This window comes from Piliocolobus tephrosceles, chromosome 8 (genome assembly GCF_002776525.5).
Source record: "Piliocolobus tephrosceles isolate RC106 chromosome 8, ASM277652v3, whole genome shotgun sequence".
NCBI classification, from domain to species: Eukaryota; Metazoa; Chordata; class Mammalia; order Primates; family Cercopithecidae; genus Piliocolobus; species Piliocolobus tephrosceles.
In genome coordinates, this window is record NC_045441.1 from 52,775,126 (window position 1) to 52,799,132 (window position 24,007).

A 24,007-nucleotide genomic window follows, 5' to 3' on the forward strand; every position below is an offset into this window, starting at 1 on the left:
AAAAAAAAAAAAAAAAAAAAAAAAAAAAAAAGTAGTATAAGCAGAATGACACATAAACAAAGCTTCAGTCATATATGAAGAAGTAGTAGGGTGGATTTTTTTCAGGCAAAATGAACTGATTTCTTATAAAATAGTAATAATTATTCAAGGTAGAGAAAATAATTTTGTCTTAATAAAAATCTTGATTTACTTCGGAAGTTATTTTAGCTCAGTTCATTTTTTTTAAAAAATATATTTTTTCAATTTGGTCTAGCAAGGTTTTATTTTAGGAATAGTGAAACCGACAGGAGGTAGTTTCTACCGACAGGTCGGTAGTCTACTACCTACCGACAGGAGGTAGTAGAAAGCCATGCATTAGTGAAACCCAGGCCCCTTACTTCCTTCATCTTTCACCTGCACATTTCTGGCACTTTCCATCTCGGAACTCTGTTGCCCGAACCACCTCTCCACACTCTTGGGAGTTAATAACTCCACGTAGACAATTGTTCCTCCGGAGGACAGAATCGCTACTTCTTCAAAGCTTTTGGGGCTCCCAGATGCTGCACAGTGGGGGTGCCTAACACTCATCTCTAAGGGTGGCTGTTTTGGCACCATTTTTGGCTGAAGTTTTTGTATTGCATTTCCATGTCATTCGGTGTGGTGTGTGCCTGCCAGATATTCTGCCTGCTCTCAGTTGAAGGCCTTCCCAGATTGGGCAGCTGAATGTACTGCACAGCTGCCAAAATTCTAATTCAAGATCTAGAATTCTAACTCCTGCTCTTTAGACCCTTGTCTGGCCTTGGCCTCAGTCCCCTGCCAACTGGGTCCCTGGCTCATTATCAGGCCCACGAGGGCCCTGCCCCCTCCCTCATTGGGACCACGAAACCATTCTTGGCAACAAACTGAACTTCAAGACACAGCTGCCCCAGCCCCACCCAAGCCAAATCTCATCTCAGCAAAAGTTTGTCACCTTGTGAGCTGCAAGACAGAAGAGATGAGAAGAGAAAATGACACCGGTGATGGTCAGATCATAAAACTTCCTGTAGCAATAGACATATTACATGTACCTTTACTCTAAGAACTTGCATGAAAAGCAAACAATCCCATTATTAGAAATAACACTAGATAGGGATGCATAGAGTTTATGAAGGGAGGAATACTATTTCTCCATTCATCTGCACCAGAGGGTAAGTGAAATTTGCCATAAGGAAAAAGGCTAAACTCAGTATGCATATATTAATATTAATAAAAAATGTACTGTTGGGTCATAAACTGCTGATAATGTGTAGTATTTCTTAGGCACCTGAAAAGTGCTACTGGCAAATAGACACTTTACAGCAGAAATATGACTGCAACTGGAGGAGGGGGTGGGGACAAGAAAGTAATTGATTCTCAACAAAATGCTGGTTTTCAGGGAAGTTACTAAATTCAACATAAGTGGTTACCTGGTCAACATTATGGTTTAAATGCTCACAAGATGAAATCGCTTCCTTTTTAAGTAAGAGTCACTATTTCCCTTGCCGTTGTTTCCATTCCTTCTAGCCTTAACCAATGCACCGTCCTTTCCGCCGTGGGTGAACCGAGGATGGGTTATTATCACACCTGAGATGGTGGAGTGGGTGCAGTGGGGTGGTATAATTTCGGGGGATTAAATTATTTTAGTTTTTGTTTTCCTAGGAGGAGCAGGGAGTATAAAAAACGTGGTACATATGTAAAACACAGGCAAATGCACTTGACAACCAAGCACTCTATTTTGAAATTTAAATAAAGCTAAGATTTTCTTCTGGCCTAGAGGGAAGCTTCATTAAAATCAATTAGTTAGTACAAACCTCCGGAGAATGCAGACTTTTTCTAAAGAAGGTTTAAAGAAGAAGGTGCACACAATTACCTTTCCTGGGTCCCCTGTGAATGTATCACACCTAGACAGGTGGCTGAGTACAAAAAAATGTCCCCGAGAGGGGCCAGGGTAACTCCCTGAGTTCTCCTTGTAGGGAGGTAGGTGTAATTAATCCATGTGGGTGCATTCAGAACGTCATATACATAACCAAGGAGGCTCCAAACAGATGGCACGGATGGCATGCTGTAAAGGGCAGGCCTAGCAAGATAAAGTTGGTGGCAGGGCTCGCAGGTGAGGCCTGGGTCCGGGCGCTGAGGTTGGGGCCGCACAGCTGTAGCCGCGCGCCCTGGTCCCTCCTCCCAGCTGCGGCGGCCTCCCGCCCGCCCCCGCCCCCGCCCTCCCCGCGCCGCTCCCGACGACGCCGCCGCCGCAGCCGCCGCCTCCCCTCTGCCTCCCCTCTGCCTCCCGGTGGCTCCTCGCTCTCCTTCCATCTCTCTCGCCCCCTCTCCCTCCGTCCCGTCCTCGCCGCTCCCCTCACCCCGCCTCTCTCCCCCTCCCCCAGCCCCTCCTCTCCTCACCCCACCCGGCCTCCCTCCCTCCCTCGCCCGCCCGGCGCTCGCAGAGCCGACACCAGGGGGGCTCTCGATGTAGCACCATGACAGGCATCGCCGCCGCCTCCTTCTTCTCCAATACCTGCCGATTCGGGGGCTGCGGACTCCACTTCCCCACCCTGGCCGACCTCATAGAGCACATCGAGGACAACCACATCGGTAAATGGCCCGGGGGTGGGCGGAGGTGCCAGGCGCGCGGAAACTCCTGCCTGGGCGGGGAGCCCCGGAATGGCCAGGGGTGGCCCGCAGTGAGGGAGGCAGCGGGCCGGGGAGGGCGCGTGCGAGCCCCGAGGTGGGGGTGGCGGGATGCGGGGGCGCGAGGTGCCGGGGGGCGGGGAGCAGTCTGGGGTGGGGGAGGGGGCGGGCGCCCCGAGGTGCCGCGGGCGGGCAGGCGGCTGGGGGACTCAGGGGCGTGCACGCGGGCTGCGAAGTGGTGGGAGCGGGGAGCGCCGCGGCGGGGCGGCGGGGGGTGCGGCGGCGGGGCCGAGCGCTGGGGCGCGGGGCGGAGGGCGCGGCGAGCGCTGGGCGCTGGGCAGGGGCGCGGAGTTAGTTGGCCCGGGTGGTCGGAGCAGCCTGAGGCGCTGAGGGCAGCGGGGGACGGGCGCTGCACGCCGCCGGGCGCTTCCGCCCCGGCTCGAGCTGTCAGGGCTCGGCGGCGGCTGCAGCCGCGGGGAGGGGGGGCGGGGGGGCGGGGGTGGCTCCACCGCGGCAGCCATTCCGCTTCCTCCTCCCGCCGCCGCCGCCGCCGCCACTGCGTCCTGTCAGCGCCGGTTGCTAGGTGTGGTGCATCGGGAGGGGGCCGGGGCCGGCGGCCGCGGGCGGGGGCCCGGGCGCTTGCCCTCTTCCTGGGAGGCGGCCGAGCGACCCGGGCGGGGTCGGGGACGCGGGCCCGGGGACTCCGGGTGCCCTCCCGTGCCCCGGCCTGGCGCAGACGCCCGGGCGCTGCGGGCTGAGGTCTTGGGTGCGCCCGCGGGCCGCGCCCAGCGCCCCGGGGTCGACGCGCCCTGGAGGCCCTTGCAGCGGCGTCCGCTGGAGAGCCACCCCAGGGCCCATGGCCGGGCATTTAAATGCACTCGGCTTTGCGATTTGCCTTTCTAATGGTGCTAGGCCCGAGGTGCGCTGGCTGCGCCCTGGGATCGGCGGCGGCCTGCGCAGTGCCCCGGTCCCGGGGGACGCCGGGGATAGGGCGCCCCGCGGGGTGGCTACTTTCCCTTCACGCCTGGACCCCTGGACCTTTCAACAAGTCCTCTGATTTGCAAAAGTCCTTGCACACATTTTCACACTTCTATTCGGAACCCCTGCTAAGGGAGGTGGGCCGGGTGCATCTGGCTCAGGCGGTCCAACCACCTGCGGAAGGTGTGGTCGACGCCAGCGAATTGTCCTGCGTGGCTGGAAGGTGAAGGGTCCGAGCGATGTCCCAATGGGACTGTCTAATCCAGAGAACCTGTAAATTGTCCCCAGGAAGTCCAAATGAATGCCATGGATTCAGCCATGTGGATGCAGCTCACGTTTCTACAAAGTTGAGAGAATAAATCACGACTGCTGTGTATTTATGCAGGAATAAAATGAGGCAGAACCCTATGCTCCTTTGCTTAGTATAGTGCTGTCTCTGCACACAGTGGGTGCTTAATAAGTGTTGAATGCCTGTTTAGAATGTGATTTGATGGGTCATCCGGAATAGGAGATAATCATGGGAAACGTCTACAAAATGTCTTTCATAAGAAAATTCTGTTGAGTAATTGTCCAGGTTTTGAAACTTTTCAAGTTTTCAGGTTTCCTTGTAATAGCTTCTTCCATTTCCTCTGCTAAAGATGTGACAGAAGAGCTGGGCAAGTTTTGGTAGTCTTAAAAGCAGTTTAATGGAGCAACAAATTTGCTGATTCATATCATGATTGAATAATCATTACTGAAAGTGCTTGAAAGTATTAAATCAGATTTTTCATGATGGCTAGTTTAAAATAAAGCGAAAACACCGGTACTGTGAAGTTCTGGTGGAAATGTTACTAATTTAAGTTGTTCTCCTTACTCCCAATAATAAGTAAAAAGTAAGAAATATAAATAATGCTATAAATTCATATGTATGATATAAGTAATATAAATAAATAATGTCTCTTGACTTAGGGAAGGCTGTCATTGCATATCCCATTCATTCTCGCTAACAGTTATTTCAGAATAAACTATAATTTATGTAAGCTGAGTAATAATTTTACCCCATTGCCTGCCGACTTAGACAAGCTGGTTAAAAGACAGTATAAATTGTATTTATTAAAATGTGTTAAAGACAGTTATCTTTCTTGAGGAGTTTGTATGAGATGGTTTAAAACTTGGTGAGTCATGAGGTTTAAGTGTAGAAATTGTCTTAATATTTTGCACACATTCTTTAAGAAGGTTAAGAGTTTGATACATTTTCTAAAACTCAACTTTGAAGTAATGCTACCTCATTCCCAGAAGGCTAGTGTTATCCTTTTAATAGTGAAAATATGGAAAAATTAAGTTTACAGCAATAGCAGTGACCTAGGCGAACTGTGTCACAGGGCTAACACAGTTGAAAATAGTTTGAACCAGCAAACTTTATGAAAAGCAAATGTTAAAATGAACAAACACTTGCAATTCCCAGGATGAAGAGGCTCAAACTATTATATACCTCTGCTGGGGAGAGGCCCTTTACTATCAAAGGTAGCCCTATATGCAGAAAGAAGTAAGAATTGATCTTAAGGAAGAATAAAAATATCCCAGTTAGTAGATAGTGTCATAATAATACACTTTTGATGAAGAGACATGGGTGAAAATATAAAGCATTTAGTGAAAGTTCTAGACTGGTATTGTTATGTGGTATTTATCGTTTGTAATTCAATCTATAAGAGTTTGGAGACTGTTGTTTTTAATGATTGACTTACTGATTTCATGTCTGTTGGTTGGTGAGTGGTTACATTAAAAAGATTCATGAAAAAGATTCATGAAAAGAATAAGAGATGTGTTATTTTGCTTTTAATTTGTTCAGCAGTCTTGTTATTTAGCAACCGTGAGTATTAGAGATATGCTTAGGCGAGCTTTCCATTTTGGGGGCCTATCTGGGTTATTACCTTTAGCCGCTAGTAAAAACCCTTAAACAGCGATGAAATGAACGTTTATGGGAATGTAATGTGTTTCTTGCTTGGCAGATTTTTCAAGGCCTGTATTTTTCATTATCAAAGTATTATGTTTAGTTTGGATTAAGTAAGTACATTAAGTTGAGAATAACTCTCTGTTATCTTATACGTGTATGCTTAGCTTTGGTTTTTAACTATTTTCCTCTCCCCATAATGAACAAGGATTTGGGGCTTTGGAACCAAGGGAAGTGTGATTTTCACCATCCACTGTTTTAGCTCTTTTCCCTCCTGGAAGAGTGCTGTATTGGTGTTCCTGTTTTCTTTCTTGCATTTCACTGCTGGTTCAGTACTGGAGCACCTGTCTCGGTGTACACACTGAATATCCTAGCTAAAACTGTCCCCCAATCCCACTTAAATTTAAATTGCCTAGAAATCCCGTAGCCCTGCAACTGTGAAGTGCTTCTCCATCAATTTTGTTATCAATTCATTCACAGGTCTGGGTCTGTTACATGGAGATGGGAAAAGCAGGTCCGGATTTGCTTGCTTCTTGTTTTGAGTAGATATTTTGAGTTTGTAGAAACACTCTTGGTATGAACATCCTAAATAGATGAAGTTAAACTGGTAACTGGGAATCTTAGAAACACCAGGAGCACTAAATTTAGCACTGAAGGTCATGCCCCAGGCTCATGAAATGCCTGCTGCAACGCTGCATCCCAGTGCTGTGAAATCGTATGACTTTTCGTCTCAGAAACACAACTGTTGAATCATTCTTATTTGATTATTTGGTGCATTTTTAGAAGTACCTCTGCATTTTGAATTTATTTATGTAATAATATATTGAGTCCCTGCTTTATGCCAGGCAAAGTTATGAGCACTTGATATTTTTTGGTTTACAAAATGAAGATACCACTCTAGGAAGTTTATATTCTAGAGTAGGGGGCCAGACAATAAACAATTCAAGTATGTGATATACAGTATGTTGGGAGGTGGTTAATGATACAGAAAAGAGAAAAACTAGAGCAGGGTCTGGAGGGTTGGGAGGAGAAGGTATTGGAATTTTAAATAGATTGGTCAGGGTGGGCCTTGCCGAGAGGCTGATATGGGAGACAAAACCTCGAAGGAGGTGTGAGAGTTAGCCGTGAGGACATTCCGGGGGCCGGCAGTGCACAGGCCCCAAGGCAGGACTGCACCACTTGAATAGAAACACAGGAATCTGACCCAATTCAGTTATTCGTGTGATAGTACCAGACTAGCAGGTCATTTAGAACTCTCCTCAGATGTTAGGACTCTCAGCTTTGCTATTGAAAGAGATTTCCCTGCAAGGGCCCAGTTAAGGGGCAGAGTCTCATTGACCAAGAATGGCTTGCATTAGCTATGACTTGGTTCTTAATCCCAAATATCAACAGATTTCTTGTGAGTCTCTACTTGTTAGTTTCCTCATCTCCAAAACCCAGGTAATAAAGCTATAGTGCTTCATTTCATAGTATAGATTTATAAACCATCTAATTAATAAAGGTCAAAGTTTCCCGAAAGAAAAATCAGGCCACTTACTATCAAAAATATAGAATTTAGCTCCTAAGATGATTTAGTAAATATATGCATTATCTTCTCAAAGGAGCACTACAGTGTACTAAATAGATAAGTCATACAGTCTGTCATTGGCCCTTCTTAATCCCACTTTTAGGTGAGCAAACTAAAGAACAGTTTATAATTGCCTAAGCTTTCGTGGCTGGTTTGTATGGTTTGGAGATTTGAATTCCAGACAGGTATGCAAAGCTGAGCCTATGCCAATTGCCAATTAGGTGAAGAACTCGACAGTCCCCTCCTCACCTCCCCTCACACGATTGGTCTGTGTTTCCTCCTTTAGAAAGTAACTGAACTCCACATGAAGGTCATCTGAGCAGTGGCATAGCGAACCCAGACTGCTTGGGGTTGAACACACATATCTGCCGCTTGTCAGCCGTATGACCAGGGACAAATTAACCATACTGTGCCTCCTCTATAAAATGAGGATAGTAGCAGCACCCATCTCACGGAGTGGTTAATGAGGATTAAGTGAGATAATATATGTGAAGTATTTATGTACAATAATAAGTTGTCTACATCATGTAGTTTCTTGCCATTTGTGTATCTGCTAAATAAATATGTAATCCTACTGTCAAAGTCTACCTTCGAGATTAACATGGGCTACATCCACCTATTTGTGGTGCTGTTTTGGGCATTTTATAACTGTGTGACATCATCGGGCTCTTCCTGGGAAGGACTGAGAATGGGAAATAGGAGACCCCTCAACAATCTAGCGCTAGTATTGCAGCCTCTGGCCACATTCTCTGTTGTGTGGCCAGAGGCACTTTATACCCTGGCAGAGGCATTTGCCACAGTGGACTGGGAAAGTGGTGTCAAAGCCAGCGGCTTCCAACATGGCCTTTCCTTGTGGCCTGAATTTATTTGAAAAAATCCAGGACTAGAAAGAGGCACTGTGCCTTGGGCCTGTGGGTGCATTCCCTTGAGGACACTTCCTGTGGGGAGAAGGAATGACTGAAAGAATAAATGAATGAATGAAAGGCTTGTTGCTGCCTGCCCTGCTCTCTGCCTGCACCCTGTGGCTTGGCGGCAAGATCTCCCTGTTACTCCCAGGGTTCCCGAGAAGCCCCTAGGTGTAGTGCTAGGAGAAATTTTAAATGCATGTGCATACACACACACACACACACACACATACCATAGGCAGGATAAGGGAACCCGAAATCTGAAACTTCATGGCAGTCTCCAAAACTCTGTCTTCACTGGTTTTTCCATTAGCCTCTTCTCACCTGTAAACAGTCAGATCATCCTTTATAAAACATCACTGTTGAACATCCTGTCTCATAAGTTTCACAAGCTTCTAATTGTTTTCATTTGGTATACACATTTTCTGACATGTGACCGAAATGTACAGACACCAAAACTCTGCATGTAACTGGGTTGACAAAAACCTCCACGTTCTTCAGAAAATGGTTTCCTTTAGAGTTCATATATTTCGGAGATATCTCCTACGTTGACAGTTCTGGAAATACAAACTGACAGCTGTTTTGAGAAAACCCAATTCTTCCTGTATATGACAGTGAGGACGCCTTAAGGCTGGTACAGGCTGGTGACACTTGATGAGGGGCTTCCCTGGGACTGTTGAGAAGCCAGAGGCCTGGTATTGTAGAGCATTGTTTCTGAATTCCTTAAAAATCCTACTTTTCTAGTTTTTGCTTCTAGGGCAAGAATCATACATACCCCACATTTCCTTATATTTCTCCACCCCATTATTACCCCTGCCTTTAGATCTTTTTTTTTTTTTTTTTTTTTTTTTTGAGACGGAGTCTGGCTCTGTCGCCCAGGCTGGAGTGCAGTGGCCGGATCTCAGCTCACTGCAAGCTCCGCCTCCCGGGTTTACGCCATTCTCCTGCCTGAGCCTCCGGAGTAGCTGGGACTACAGGCACCCGCCACATCGCCCGGCTAGTTTTTGGTATTTTTTAGTAGAGACGGGGTTTCACCGTGTTAGGCCTTTAGATCTTAACAGTGCAGACGTGTCCTGCATACAAAGAAATACCTGCTGGATTGTAGATATACATTTTGTTTCCGTGTTGACCTGGCTAACGTATTAAATTGAAAAGTGTTCTTTATTTAGAATCTGTAGATGGGAAACCATAGATGTCAGAAATTCATTATGTGTGTATTTTTTAAAAGTGCCTTTCATTTAATATATTTAATTGGTGTAAAGAAAATTGTATTTTCCCCTCGCTGTAAGCACTGGAACATGGCAGTAGTTTCAACCTACTTTTTTTTTTTTTTTTTTAAGCTAGCTGCAAGCAGGGACCAGATTAGTGGATATCCTCTTTAAGGGTGAAGTCTTTCCAATTGCTCTCAACTTTGGCAGGAGTCAGAGGGACTCTTCTAGGGTCACTAACAATAGACCGTCTGCCCAGCACCAGAGAGCACTGATAGCCCCTGATGGCCATTGTCCCTTGCCCGGCTCACCTACGGGCCTCCCAAGGAAGCACTGTTTATTGTCTGCCAGACTTCAATGGTGACTTTTGCCTGAGATAGACCTCCTTGAAGGGACATGGTCTGGATACCAGGTTAATAACACTGAAAAACTCACCATTTCTTTGGTATTATAGATATAATTGATATATAGAAATAAATATATATTTTAGACACAAAGGCATATAGGATATCTAACACATATATAAATAATACATGTATATGTCTATACACATACCACATATATGTGTGTATGTATATCCATATGTTTGTATATATATTTATGTGTGTGTATATATACATTTGTATTATACATTTTTTCCCTCTCTTTCTTTCAAGATCACCATGGATAGTGAGGACAGCCACACATTTTTTAGCATTTCTTATATGTTAGTGTTTAAGACAGTACTTCCTATCTCTAAGGATTTGAAATTTATTTGGAGAGACCAGACATGTACAGACTGAGATAAATGATGAGTAATAATAGGGACCACAGAGGCAGATTTATTGTGAAGTTAATGAAGCTCCAGCCCTAGGGCCCCTCACCTGTACAACACACTCCTTGCCATTTTTGAATATATTGCCAGGGCTCACCCAGCACTTTCCAGGGCCCTGGAGGAGCCCTAGCAGTGTATGTAGCTGGGCCTTCGTGGGATCATAACTGGTAAAATTGGAAGAAGATTTTAACAGCAATCACTTAATGTTTTTCTTTCTCATTCTGACTTCCCTGCTCTCACATTTCTGTTTGGGTTTGATGACATTGGACTTGAAAGCGCTTTTGAGATATAGCTAGAGGGAAGTCAAATTGGGGCCACATTTCGTTTGGGCTTAGTGGGATGTATTTGTGCAGTTCACAGTTACCTCTGTGTCAAGTTATCTGTAGCCATCCTAGTGTAGAAATTGCTTCATAGGATCACCACCCACTGTGCCAGCTCACCTGGGGTCCTTACACAAAGGGAGAGTCAGAGCATTGCAGTGTTAATGGGTACCATGACATCTGCTGTGGGATGGTTTATGGTGTATGCAGCCAGGTCTGTGGAGAATTCTTTCACTTGTTAGATGTGTAAAATTCTACGTGGAGGATTCAGTTCTTATCTAAGTGTAGTCAGTATGAAAATTCTCTTCTTTTAGGAATATACTCAGTAATACAAATATACTATTAGAAATGCACTATTTGTAATGGGAATTCTGTGTTTAAGATTCTTGTTCATTTGACATGAATATGCCTGATACCAAAAATACTGACAACAAACTGGTTAATGAGTATCATTGATAAAAAGAATGTTTAAAGCTAGTCACTACATGAGAAAACTTGAAATGTCCTGGATTTTTATGACTCATATGTGAAAGAAAATTAAGAGATGTGATTAGAGGTTTGATAACAATCCTAAAAATGTATATGTCATTGCCAGTAAAGAACTATAAGGCTAAAAGTAAATTTGCTGAATTATCAATAATTAGGAATAAATTTTGATCACCCATGCTTGAGGGGAGATTGATTCATCTTTCTGCCTTGTAGAAAATGGTATGAATATAAGTCTTTGTGATATGAGGATTCATCAGAGTATCCAGCCCAAAAGAAGTGTTTATAACAGTGTGTGAGGAAGTTAGTTAATATGCATACTGGGTTCTTTTCCTGGATTCTGATTTTAGGATGTTTTGGTATTGCGGCTTGTAAAATTTTGTGATTTGTTGTGATTTCTTAATCTCAATAAATAATCACTTTGGTAAACATTTTATAACATTCAATTTTTTTTTTTTCATAAGAAAAGTCTGAATCTGCAGGCCCACAAAACTTGGGTCTATTCCATGAGTTGCCAATTCGGGAATCATGACTATGTACCACAGACTGTGCTAAATAATTTTTGTATACTATTTCATTGGCCCTCACAGCAAGCCTATGAAGTACACATTACCCCCATCCTATACATACTGCCTTCTCCTTCGGAGTTAAATGTGCTACCATATTAATTAAATACCACACCTAGTGAAATATGAACTAGAGTGTTTGTTTATATTGGTATAAAACAGAAATATTTTCCTTCAGGACAGAAAGCTTCTTTTACCTCAATAAATATCATTATTTTAATGGGCCTTTCCCTCTCTGTCCTGTAGCCCCTGCCCACAGCTGCACCAGCAGGGGTGTGCATTGAACTGTGTGGTCACCTCTTGTGCACTGTTTCCTCCCCCAGAAACTCAGGGTCTTGTCATCATCCTATCCTCCTCCCCAAGACGTGTTTTCAGAAATGGTACGAAAATAAAAATTGAGAAGTACTTTGGGCTGTGAAAAAAATAAATTACAAAGGTAACTTTGGACAGTGAAAAACATCTTTGAAATTAATTTCTGTAGGTTTGCATTTATGAGGGCTGTATATTTATGTGTTTATGGCATTGACACAAATACCAGTTATGCAATTAGTGCAGTATAGTTTATATTAAGGGAATCTGAAAAAGACTTTTTTAAAAGCTGATTTAAAAAGGAAATTGATTTTCCTTGTTAAATTGCCAGGGGTATTTGGTACACAGGAGGCAGAGGCCTGGGTGGTAAGAAGCATGGACTGTGAAGGTACACAGAATTGGATTTTGAATCCTCCTGATCTCACTAACTTGAGCTTTTCAAACCTGGGCAGCTCTTACAGTCTTATTTGTATAAGATAGTAATAGTATTATTTATTATTTGGGGGGGGGTCCTGAGATTGATTTTCCTTTCACAGTACCTACTGGCTAGTTGCTTTAATATGCATTATACAGCATTAGTCCCATGCAACACAGGAGGAAGCCAGGACACAGAGCAAAGAACAGCCAGGAAAATGCCTGGGGTAGCCAGGGCCAGCTTTGCTCCCAGGTTTGCCCGTATACTCAGTGCTTGCTCTTTACAGCCTAAATTGTGGTCTTTTACAAGACGTTTGTATTTTCATTGAAGGCTCTTCCGCACCTGAAAGTCTTGCAGAAATAAATACAGAAAGGCTGGATTTCCACCAAGAGCAGTGTGGATGGGAGCAATATGGATGGTTGATGTTGATGAAATATGTTGATACTGGTTGTCTGGTTGAGGTAGAAATGTTTTTTAATGTTTCAAGACTTCTGAAGAAAACACTTAGGTAGGACAGGAGGGTCCATGAGCATCCCATCACAGTAACAACAATGAAAACAATACTTTGGCAGTTCTAAAATGGTTGTAATTACTGAATTGTCTAAAGATACTAACTGGATTTCTCTCCCTCACTGATGATTATTTAAGGATAGGTTCTCCTGACAAACGCAGTACCTAACCCTTTACACACACACACACACACACACACCAACTTCTCTTTTACTTCAGATTTCCAAAATTAAAATCATATAATTATGTTAGTGTACTTTATTTTATTATTATTTTTCAGACAGGGTCTTGGTATGTTGCCCAGGCTGATCTTGAACTTTTGGACTCTAGCGATCCTCTGCCTCAGCCTTCTGGTAACTGGGATTGCAGGCACCTGGCCCAGTGCTCAGCTCATGTACTTTATTTTAAAGATTTTTTTTTTTGACCAACAGTACATACATACGGGGTCCAACTGTAAACATTGTGAATTAAGCACTGAAAACCCTCAGTGCTCGTGGCCTATGTGTAGAGCCCTCACTGCTGGACGCCTCCCTGGTGCCATCCACACAGAGAGCACACGTCAAGTCCTGTCACTCCAGCACCAGACCTTAAATCGCTTCTGCAGGAGCACATCTGGGCTTAAAATTGAAGCACCCATTTTCTTACCTAATTCATTTAGCAAGAGCCTCTCGAATGCTAATTTAGCTGTCTGATTTTCCATATATGGCATAATTATGAAAGTAATGGCAAAAGCAGGGGAATCTGTAGAGACATACTTGTACAGTTTTCTGTTAAGTAAATTGAACACCATGGTAATAGGCATACATAAGCAGAAATTATGCCCAGGCTTCCTCAGGTATCAAACATCACATGAAGGAAATGGGGTTTTTGAAGTGTCTTTGTAAACCCAAGCTGAGTACTTGTTATGGAAAGCTGTGGCCTCAACAGTTCCCAGTTAACTTTTCCTAGGCCTCTCTTTTCCTCATTGAGCTCATCTCAGTTTACTTGAGAATCTGACTGGCTGGTGGACTGTGGAGTATGAGTCATCTTCAGGACTGATAGCAAGTGTCACACAGGTGTTTCGCAGTCCTTGTGTAACTTAGAGATAGTTTAGGTTTTAGAGAGATGCCAAGTACATCTTTTAATAAGATCTTTCTGACACTAGACATCTGGAGTTTGGCATCAACTCAACCAAGCGGTTGATGATGTGTGATTTAAACTAATGTATCTCAATATTCTGCCCAGATTGGAAACTCCCTTTTATATGTTGGCTCCACTTTAGCACTTTCAGAGGCCCACACCGAAGTATTTGCTGTTAACATATGCAAACATCACACAGAAAAATCAAGAGATTAACGTATAACGTTAAGTTATACATGCACTTCACTTCAGATATTAGAGTAAAGGAATCATCTTTTGTCAATCCCTGGAACTATCATGGCACCTTCAGTGGAATATATCTAACATAACTTGTAATGAGAATGATTCTCATCTGTGGCTTGTGGCAAATCAGCCTTATTGATTGATAAGTCACAGCTGTATGTTAGAGCTTACCCCAGTACTTTAACACATGGGTTGCCATTCAGAATCACTTGGGTGAAGCTGGAGGAGAAAAGGTTTCCCGGGTTCCATCCCCGGAGCTTCTGATGCAGTTGGCGTGGAATGGTCTGGGTCAGGGCCTGTGTGTTCTTAGCCCTTCAGAGTTGATTCTAATGTGTGGCCAAGGTTGGGAACTCATTGGGTTACACTAATGAAATATCGAGCATTGGAAGGGTTGTGTTGTTTCAAAAAGGAATCAGACTTTTAAAGGGGTGTGTCCATTTTGGATTTCAGTTCTGTGGGTGTAGTTTTTAGTTATACTGGAGGCGGGCCTTTAATATACAGCAAGTTTGATGCTGTGATACTATCTCAGCTATGTGGTTACAGTAGAAATGCTCAAACCGGGGAGCCTGTGGTGGTGAAAGGATCTCAAACTCACATGCCTGAGGACACAGTGTATGAAGGAAGTAACCAAGTTCAATGCAATGGGGCGTGGTGGAGACTTTGGCAAACTGAAGAGTCTTCGCTTTGCTTAAAAGGGCAGCTGATACCCAGTGTTGCCTACGTTGGGGTACCAGCCCTTTGTTGGCAGATGCTTTTATTTATTATTATTATTTGAGAGAGAGAAGCTAGGAATTAAGATTTTTACATGAAACTCATCTTTAAATGCTGGCAACTAATACAGATGGGTTTAAAAACATTGTGCAAGACAACTACTGCACTCCACCCAATCACTGTATTTAATAAGAGCCATTGATGACGGGCCACATGCTTTAATGAAGCACATATGAATGGCAGGGTACAAAGTAAACCTTGTATACCGTTGCTTCCTGCAAAGAAGCTATCCAAACTATAGAATAATGAAAAGAATAATAGCTTATAGTGGTTTTTATTCAAAATTTCCATTGTTCTTTATGAAGCAGTTAACTATTTTTAACATGAAAACATTGTAATTAAAACTTTTTCTTTTATACCAAATTCTAAAATGATAAGCCTTAATCCTAAAAGTGTATTAAGATTATTATCAGTACCATTTCTTTCCCCTGGGAAAAAAAAAGCAGGGCCACTGAAAAACTCTCTCCAGAGTGTTTTTATCATAGCAAAAACCCTTTTGCAAGTGAATTGAGCCTCCTATCATTTAAAAACAGAAAGGAAACTTACAGATGATCTAGGCCAACTAGCTAATTCCGTCCATAAAAATTTAAAGTTGTGAGTGAGTGCAGGTGCTTGGACGAGAAAAGTTGAGAGAACAGCAGTAAGCCGTGGTTCAGTGTGAGGTTCCTGGAGCTTGCCTGCCTCTCTTGGGATCCTGGCTTTGTTCCTGTCAAGTTATAGAACCTCCCTGTGCCTCATTTTCTTCCTCTCTAAAATGGGATGATAGTATGAACATATCACAGTGTTTTGTGAGACACCACCTATATTCAGTGTGTTAGCTGATGAATTCTGAAGAAAAAGAAGCTGTCTGGTTATTTCCCTTCCTTGTCTCTTGCAGGAGGCAGGGGTGGAGGTTTTACTGCAAAGCGGTTATGCTTGCCACTGGAATCCCACAGGCTACGTGACCTTGGCCAACTTATTTAATTCCTCTAGCCCTCAGCTACTGTGCAATGAGGATGGGAATAGTACTTATCTCCCAGTGTTGTTGTGAGAATTAAATAGAAACATGACTATGAAGGGCCTGGCGATCAGGAAGCCCCCACACAAGTTATAATACTAATAGGATTTATCTTTTTTTTGCATCCATGGTGGTGCTCCCTCTGCCACATACTCCTCAAATTCTCCTGTCCTCTTCATGTTTCCATAATATGATGGGAGGAAAATAATCAAAATAACCATATACATTTCTGCTTTTTGTTAAACATTTTAACTTGGAGATATTTGGTGAAATTTGATTTCCCTGGTAGAGTTTTGGTTTGTGTTTATATAAGTCATACTGAGTGGTCGTAGGAATTCATGAGCTGTTAAAACATTCCACACACAAATTCTTGCTGTTTGAAAATATACCAGCCTTAATTTAGTATTGTTTATCTAGATTTAAGTTTTTGAGACATTAGATCATGTGATTAGAAAAATACTTCCATGTTTGATAAATATAATTTTCTGTTTCAGAGAAAAGGCATTTCAGGAGTCTAGAGAGGTTTGTTAAACGATATAAGCAGAAAACATAATTATTTCGTGTTGCAACAACTAAGCAAAGGAAAAACGAGATTATTTTATATGTCTGGTTTGTAAAGGTTTGTTGTGAATCATTCAAAAGGATTTGTAGGGCTTTTATGAAGAAATCCAAGAACATGACTATAGGACTCACAAAATGCCATGCCTTCCTCTTTAAGGGGCCGTGCATCTCTTTAATAATAGTCCTTGAAATGTTACAGACTTAAATGCTGGAAGCTTCTCGGGAAAACCCCAGGCTGGGCCCTGTTTTAGAAGCTTGCATAGCAGTAGTTGAGTTGTTTACTTATTGCAGAGAATATTTAAAATACTTTATTCCTAAACAATCTTTGTCAACATCACTTGAAACCATTTTTCGCCTTACAGAATATATTGCTCTGATACAGTTAAGCAGCTGGTCCAGGCTTATTTGACTTAGCAGTAGTTGAGTAAGAAAATGGTTTCCAACTTTTTTTTTTTTTTTAATATAACTGAGGGCCTCTTTTGTTAATTTTCTTTCTCCCTTCTTGTGGGTTCTATTTCTTGAAAGATTTTGTCTAACAAAACAGGCTGATTTAATAAGTAATTAAATGCTTTGTTTTTAATTTTTTAATGCAGCACCATCTGAAACACCCAATTTATGTATTTGGTAACTATTTATTGAGTGCCAGGTACTGTTTAGGAGCTGGGGATATAGTAGTGAACTACACATTTAAAGCCTCATGTTCATGGAAGAAGCAGACAAAACACAATACATGAGCTAATTTCAAACAGTCATAACCTTGTGAAGAAAAATACAGCGAGTCAGGAGAGAGAGGTTGAAAGGCCTGTTTGAGATAAGGTGGTCTGGAATGGCCTCTTTGAGAGGGAAACATTTCAGAAGGGGTCTGAACAAAGTTCAGTGAAGCTCGATGAAGAGGAGTGAATGAGCCATTGGGGTGTCTTGGGAAGAATGTTCCAGGCAGTCTGCAAGGGCCTGAGATGGGAGTATCTGGTGTGTTTGAGGAGGAGAATGGTGGGGGTGGGATAGGAGAGGGAGCTGGGACCTGCATGCGTAGCCTTGTGTCAGTCAATGTCACCACGTGGAGGCAACCTAATTCCAGCCCCAAAGGATGATATGGAATGTTGTGTGGCTTCATTATGGTTAGTTTCCGTTCTGCTTTTTTATAACATTCAAATAGCTCAAAGCCCCATTACCACCTTCAAAGCCCCCTAGGGACCTGAGAAGCCCTAACTGGCACTCTAGTTCTCTTTAAATCTAGTTTGCTTGTTTTTTAATCCTAAAAGCTCTATTTATTTTTTGTGTTCTGTATTGAAATAAAAATTTTTGGCTAATGTAACTGATTTGACTAATGTAATTTATTTAGTGTTTGCTATTTGGAAGTGGGAGTGAAAATAAGGTTGTTGTTTTTGTTTTTTTTCTTTTGAGACAGAGTGTCACTCTACCACCCAGGCTGGAGTGCAGTGGCACCATCTTAGCTCACTGCAACCTCCGCCTCTCAGGCTCAAGCAATCCTCCCTCGTCAGCCTCCTGAGTATCTGGGACTACAGGTGTGCACCACCACACCTGACTGATTTTTGTATTTTTTGTAGAGATGGGGTCTCCCTGTGTTGCCCAGGCTGATCTGAAACTCCTGAGCTCAAGTGATCCTTCCACCTAGCCTCCCAAAGTGCTGGGATTACAGACGTGAGCCACATGCCAGGCCAATTGTGATGTATTAAAAATAATGTTTGGTATGTTTTTCGAACTGAGAGCCTATAGATTTCTTTAAAAAAATTTCTTCAGTAGCTTTATGAAATCTGCATACATTTTAGTGATTATGAGACTGCCAGAAATGGGGGCAGGGGAGGAGAATGGTCTTGAAAGCAGTAATGTAACATATATTTTATTTGAGAAAAAGTACTGAGGGAGGTTGTATAGATTCCAACTCTGAAGATACTATTTCACCATCACAGTGACATTTCTTTAATTCTGAAAGGTAGTATTTTATGAATTCCATGAACAGTAGTTTTTTTCTTTCACATCTGCATGTCATGGAGAGATGTTAGTAGAAACACTTTACTGTCAGAATACACCATTTGTTTTACCACGGACATCTGGACCTGTTTTCTGTATTTTCACCTGTCAGCATCTTTGTTCAAGTAATTGAAAAGTAATGTGCTAGGTGACGGGATGCCCATGCAGTCAGTGAAGTTCAAGAGAAAAATCGGAGTGTGAGATATGCCAAGATAGATATATTTGTACCTGTAATTAAGCCTTTCCTTAAGTAAAATGATGATCAGCTACTGCTACATTAATGCAGCATCATAAACTATCCCAAAACTCAGTAGCTTTAGACAATAAGCACGAATGCTATCTGGTCTGCAGGGGGACTGTGGTTTGGCTGACGGAGGCTGGGTTCAGCTGGGTGGCTCTGCGTTAGGCGGCTGGTCAGCTAATCTGCTGTGGGTTGGGCTCACATCTGCCCACTGGTGTTCCTTCTGGGAACCAGGCCCTACAGGCAGCAGCTAGTAGGGACATACTTTTCTCATGGTGGACTACCAGAGCTCAAGTGCCAGAAGCTTATTTAAGGTGTCTATTCACATTGTGCACACAACATTCCTTTTGCCAAATTAAGTCATATGGCCAAGCCCAGAATTAATAGGTCAGGGAAGTATATTTCTTTTGAGGAGGAAGAGCTGTGAGTGAACAATAATCCAATCTATCATGGATGCATTTTATCAGAAATAGGAAGAGTCCAAAGGATTTTGACGTTTAGTACAGATATAAAAATTTTCTCCTAAACTGACCATGGTACTCTTTAAACAGGAGGTTGCTGTCCCTACAACATCCCAGAGGGCTTGGGATACATATGTTGTAACTCCCCATGGAGGAGTTAATAAGCATTTCAGGCAGGGAAACTGAGACTTGAAGGAGAAAAAAAGCAATTAAATGATTTCTGCTTGGCCACAAAGAATAGGGGAACCTGCTGCTTTTTTTAGGGATGACCCCTTTTCATTCTAAGTTTCCTTAAAAATCTAAAGGCTTTAATTTGGGTTGCCCAGTCTTCTGCACTTGTATTCTCAATTCCTGAGCTGCTTGGCAAGGCTGAGAAGGTTAAGAGCTGCTTCCTGTGATGCGCTCCCCTAGCATAGAGAGCTTTAAGAATTTTGGGGCTGCTTTGCCACTTGTTTGTGTGCCCCTTCTCTTCCCCAGTTCCAAGTCGATGTCATGAAGGATGGAAAAGGGCAGCCCAACCAGTTGGGAACCTCTTTTTCCCATTCTCCCACTGTATGTCACACCTTCTTGTGGCAGAGTGAGTTATCACTGATGTCGGTTGACCCAGGTTCTGGTTGGACTGCTGTGTGACCTTGGGCAACTTACTAATATATGATTTTCCCATGTGCACACTGAGGAATGAGGAATAGGATACCTGCCATATAAGACTGATGTGAGAGGGGCACATGTTAAACATTTAATGACTATGAGCTGTTAATGCTTTTGTTATTATCTGTTATAGCAGGCACAACAGGCAGCACTCTATTATTGTTATTCTATTATCTTCCTGTTTCTCCTTACTAAATTGTGGGCCTCCAGAAGACATGATCCATGGCTCTGCATCTCATCTGCAGTGGCACTAAGTTTATGACACAGGAACTTAAACTGATTGCCACTGAATCATATTCAGATATGTTTCCTCTACCATGAAGTCTTAAGCTCCAAGGACCAGATTAGATTATGCCTAAAAACAGATTTAGTCCTCCTTTTTTCACTTTCATATTTTGCCTGAAATAAAGACTCTTGAAGCCATAGGAATGTAAAGGCTTTGAGTTAGTTTCATGCTTTGCCTTTCATCACACATTTTATACACCCAAGGAAGCCCCTGGTGTCTTTATGTTATATCAGAAGAGTTGCAAAAAGCGTGGAGACTAATTTTCATGGTGTGTCTGTAAGACTTAAAGGGTATTTAAAGAATATATTCTTCTAATATTCTTCGAACACCTGTCCTTTTACTTGTCTCTCAGGTTGTGGCCATGATCTTACTGTTAAGCTAGTTGACAAGTATTGTAAATGTTTCAGCTGAAGTCACTGATCCCAAGGAGCGGTCACTCTAGGACAAAAAGTTCAGCTGTTGTAACAAATAGGCCCAACCTTACATGAACTAAAGGCTCAAGAAGTTTATCTCTTTCACGTAAGGGCCCAGGATAGGTAGGCAGTCTTCCTGGCTCCATGTAGTCATTGAGGGCCTCAGGTTCCTTCCATCTTATTTCTCTACACTCCTAAACTGTATACCTCTTCTGTATGGTAGAAGCTGGATTCTCTGGGTCCTGAGGATGAAACTTCGTGTTCCTCTGGAGGGAAAGGAAAAGAGTATGGAGGAGTACACATACAATGTGTATGGCCTAGGCTGTTAGTGATAACTTGTTATTTCCACTTTTATTGCATTAGTGAGAACTTAATTCCATGGTTATATGGAGCTGCAAAGGCATAGGTGCATGTATCCTCAGCATGGCCTAACTATAATTCAATTACTGTGGAGGAAAGGAAGGCCTAATTTGGGTAGACAGCTAGCAGGTTTCTGCCTTGGACCAAATAAGTGAGCCTGCTGTTAAGAACTTTGCCTTTCCTTTGAAGAGCTAACATATAGCCTAATGGTTTAATGGAGAGAGTAGATGGTTATAATGATAATTAATAGCAGTTACAATTTATTGTGCTCCAACTAAGTACTGGGGACTACAAAACATAATTGCATGCATTTTCTCGTTTGACCCTCTCGGAAAGGCTGCAAAGGAGGTACTATATATTATTTGGATTTTATAGGTGAAGACACTAAGCCTTAAGGAGAGTAAGTAACCCCCTCAAGATCACACAGTCAGACCTGCTTGACTCCAAAGCCTTCACCATACTGCCCTGGGAATGGTGAGATTCTTGGGGAATAAAGGATAATCACATGCTGCTTCTAAGTCTGGTTTGTATAGCTAGTTAGCAGCAAAGGCTGTCAGGAAAAGCAGTGGGTTCATTGGAAATATTCAAGCAGAAGCTGTATAACCATCTGCTAGGGAAGCCCCAGAGGGACTTACTGCTTTTCACTTTGCCATGGGGACCTCCATGATTCTCTATGAAGATCACGTGCAGTTTCTGAATGTCACTCTTAACACTCATTCCCGTGACAGCAGCAAAGCCCCCATTAGCACATGTTCTGTACTTCCTTAATAACGAGGAGGCACCTGGTAATGCAGAGCGCAAGAGGGCCGGTAGTTGAAACTGGAGTACTCTGTGACCTTGACTGGCCACTTCAACCTGCAGCCTCCATTTCTTGGGGAATAAAATGTGTGCATTGGGTTTAATCACTGGTTTTCTAGGAGTGTTCTTGGGGTTCGAGGGTTTCTTTGGACTTCCTAGTAGTTTTCATCCTCTACCTACAGGGCTTTTGAATAGACTTGTTTTTTAGATTAAAGGGTTTTTCAAGTTAAAAAAAGTAAAAACCAAAAGGCTGGTTATAATGATAATGGCTAATATTTGTTGAATGCCTGAATTGTGCTACGCATTGTTATTGTTCAGACAACCTTACATGAATTAATTCATCTAGGGGTGTACCTAGTATTATTCTTAATTTACAAATGAGGAAGCTGAGCTACAGAGTGCTTAAATAATCTGCCCATTGTTGCTTACTAGAACGTAACCAGAGTTCAAACTTAGATGTTGAGATCCACAGCTACATTCTAATGCAGGAACGGATGATTTCTGAGGTTTCTTTCAGATCAAAAAATACTGTGGTTCTATACCTGATAGCTCAAGAACTTTTCTCTCCAAGCAAACCAAAAACAAACTTCCAAATGATTTACTACTTCCTTCTTGAAAATTAGAAGCTGAATGCAAGTCATAAAGGTCCATATCTTGCTGATAATTTTAGAAAGCCTGTAATCTTTTCTTGATCACCTGATGCAGCATGAGGTACTGTCATGCTGAAGTTTCTGACCATGGAGCTGCTTTGATAAATATATTGTGGCCTTCCTAAAACACAGCTGGTCCTGGGGGTGGAGATCATAACTGGGGCCACCTTCTGATGAGATGGTTTTGGTATGCAAGGAATGGCCTCCTGGGATGGATCTAAAGCAGTGTTTTGTGGCTGACAATGCTGCGAGGGCATCTGAGAGTCTTACAGTTTTGCAGCAGAAGGAACCTTTGAGGACGTCTCACCCAACAGCCTCCCTTCACAAAACAAGCCTCGCCTACCATGTGCCAGGCCCTGCTGTAAGTGCTGGGGGTGCAGCCACAAGCAAAGCCCCTGCCCTCATGGAGCCTACATTCTAGATGGGGGACACAGATAGACAGCAACAGAAACAAAAGTATATCGTGTTAGGTAGTGGTAAGGGCTGGAAAGAAAAGAAGAACAGGGTGAGGGGAGAGAGTGACAGGGGAGTTCTGCCTGGGTTATGCTATATTTGGGGTGCTTATGCAAATTCACATTTCTCAACCCTTTTTTCACAATGTGCCCCCATACCCCGGAGCCTTTTTTTGACTTTTCTTCCTATTCTCATCCCTCCTCATGAGATTTTAATACCACAGATAAACTGTGCATCTGTTGATGTCCTATATGTAATCTGTGCTTTACACTTAGTGTGAGATTCCATACTCCACCCAGAACCAGTTTTCACCAGGCAGCATCACCCCATCATTAAGTTCTGCTTTTTGCTATTGTAAGCAAAACCAAACTCATGAAGTAGCTGTTTTTAAACTATCACAATCTAACCTGAAACAACTTTTTAATTCTAAGCACTTTATTTTGTAATTATGGCTTTGTTTATAAGGGGTATCAGGGCTTGGGTGAATATTTTTAAAAACTGTTGAGGCACTAGGAGTGAAGTATGAGAATCTGGACTCCCCTGTTTTTATGCAGTCTACAGTATAATAGGCTGTGTGTACACCAGGAAGAATGAACTTTACTAGTACAACTGATTCTTCCTGCAGTTGGTAAGGAGGCTGAAGACTGTAACTGAAGCCCCATCACCCTCGTCCTGGGCCTCCCTGCCTCTACATCCTCCACTGTCCTAGAGCTTGTCCTCCATAGCGGCAAGAGTGATCCTTCAGAATGTCAGTCATGTCAAGCCACTGTGCTGACAAGGCTCTCCATTCCAACAAAAGAAAACCCAGACACCTTCCTAAGGCTTACGGTCTCCACACCTCCAGCCCATGCCCCCTTGAAGGCCCCACCTCCCGCCTTCCTCTCTGCTCCTATGCTGCACCCACTCACTGTCCTCTCCTGAGTTGGCCAGTGTTGTTCATGTCTCAAGATCTTTGCTCTTGTTTCTTCTGCTTGGGTTACTCTTCTTTAGCGTTTACAAAATTTGTTAAATTAAGAATTAACTTAATTTTTAGAATAATTTTAGATTTATAGAAAAGTTGCAAAAGTAGTACAGGGAGTTCCCATCAACCCCACTCCCAGGATGTTTGTGCCAACTGGAGTCTCTGCCATTCTCTTCCCCTTTCGTTAGCACTCCATGATTTCTAGGCTTCCAGAAGAAAGGGCAGGAAGGCCAAAAGGGCTTTCTGGAAGCCCTACCAATAACTACTGCCTCCATTATGTTGGCTACCCCTCCTTGCCTTTTTATCTCCTGTCAGTCCCCTATGGACTATGGGTTTTGGGTGAGGCCCAGACAACGTTAGGAAGTCTCTCTCTCTCTCTTTCTCTGTCTCTCTCTCTCTAGCTCTATCTGTCTCTCTCTCTCT

The 24,007-nt window shown here is 42.9% G+C and overlaps 1 protein-coding gene across 2 annotated transcripts in view; it reads left to right on the forward strand.

Moving 5' to 3' along the window:
• Positions 1-2,222: 2,222 nt before the first annotated feature.
• Positions 2,223-24,007, forward strand: part of JAZF1 (JAZF zinc finger 1) — a 346,524-nt gene continuing 324,739 nt past the window's right edge. For both annotated transcript variants that reach the window (XM_023225909.1, XM_023225908.2), the window contains exon 1: positions 2,223-2,586. In XM_023225909.1, coding sequence (XP_023081677.1) covers positions 2,472-2,586 — 115 coding nt within the window. In that variant the 5' untranslated portion in view covers positions 2,223-2,471. The remainder of the gene's footprint in view (positions 2,587-24,007) is intronic.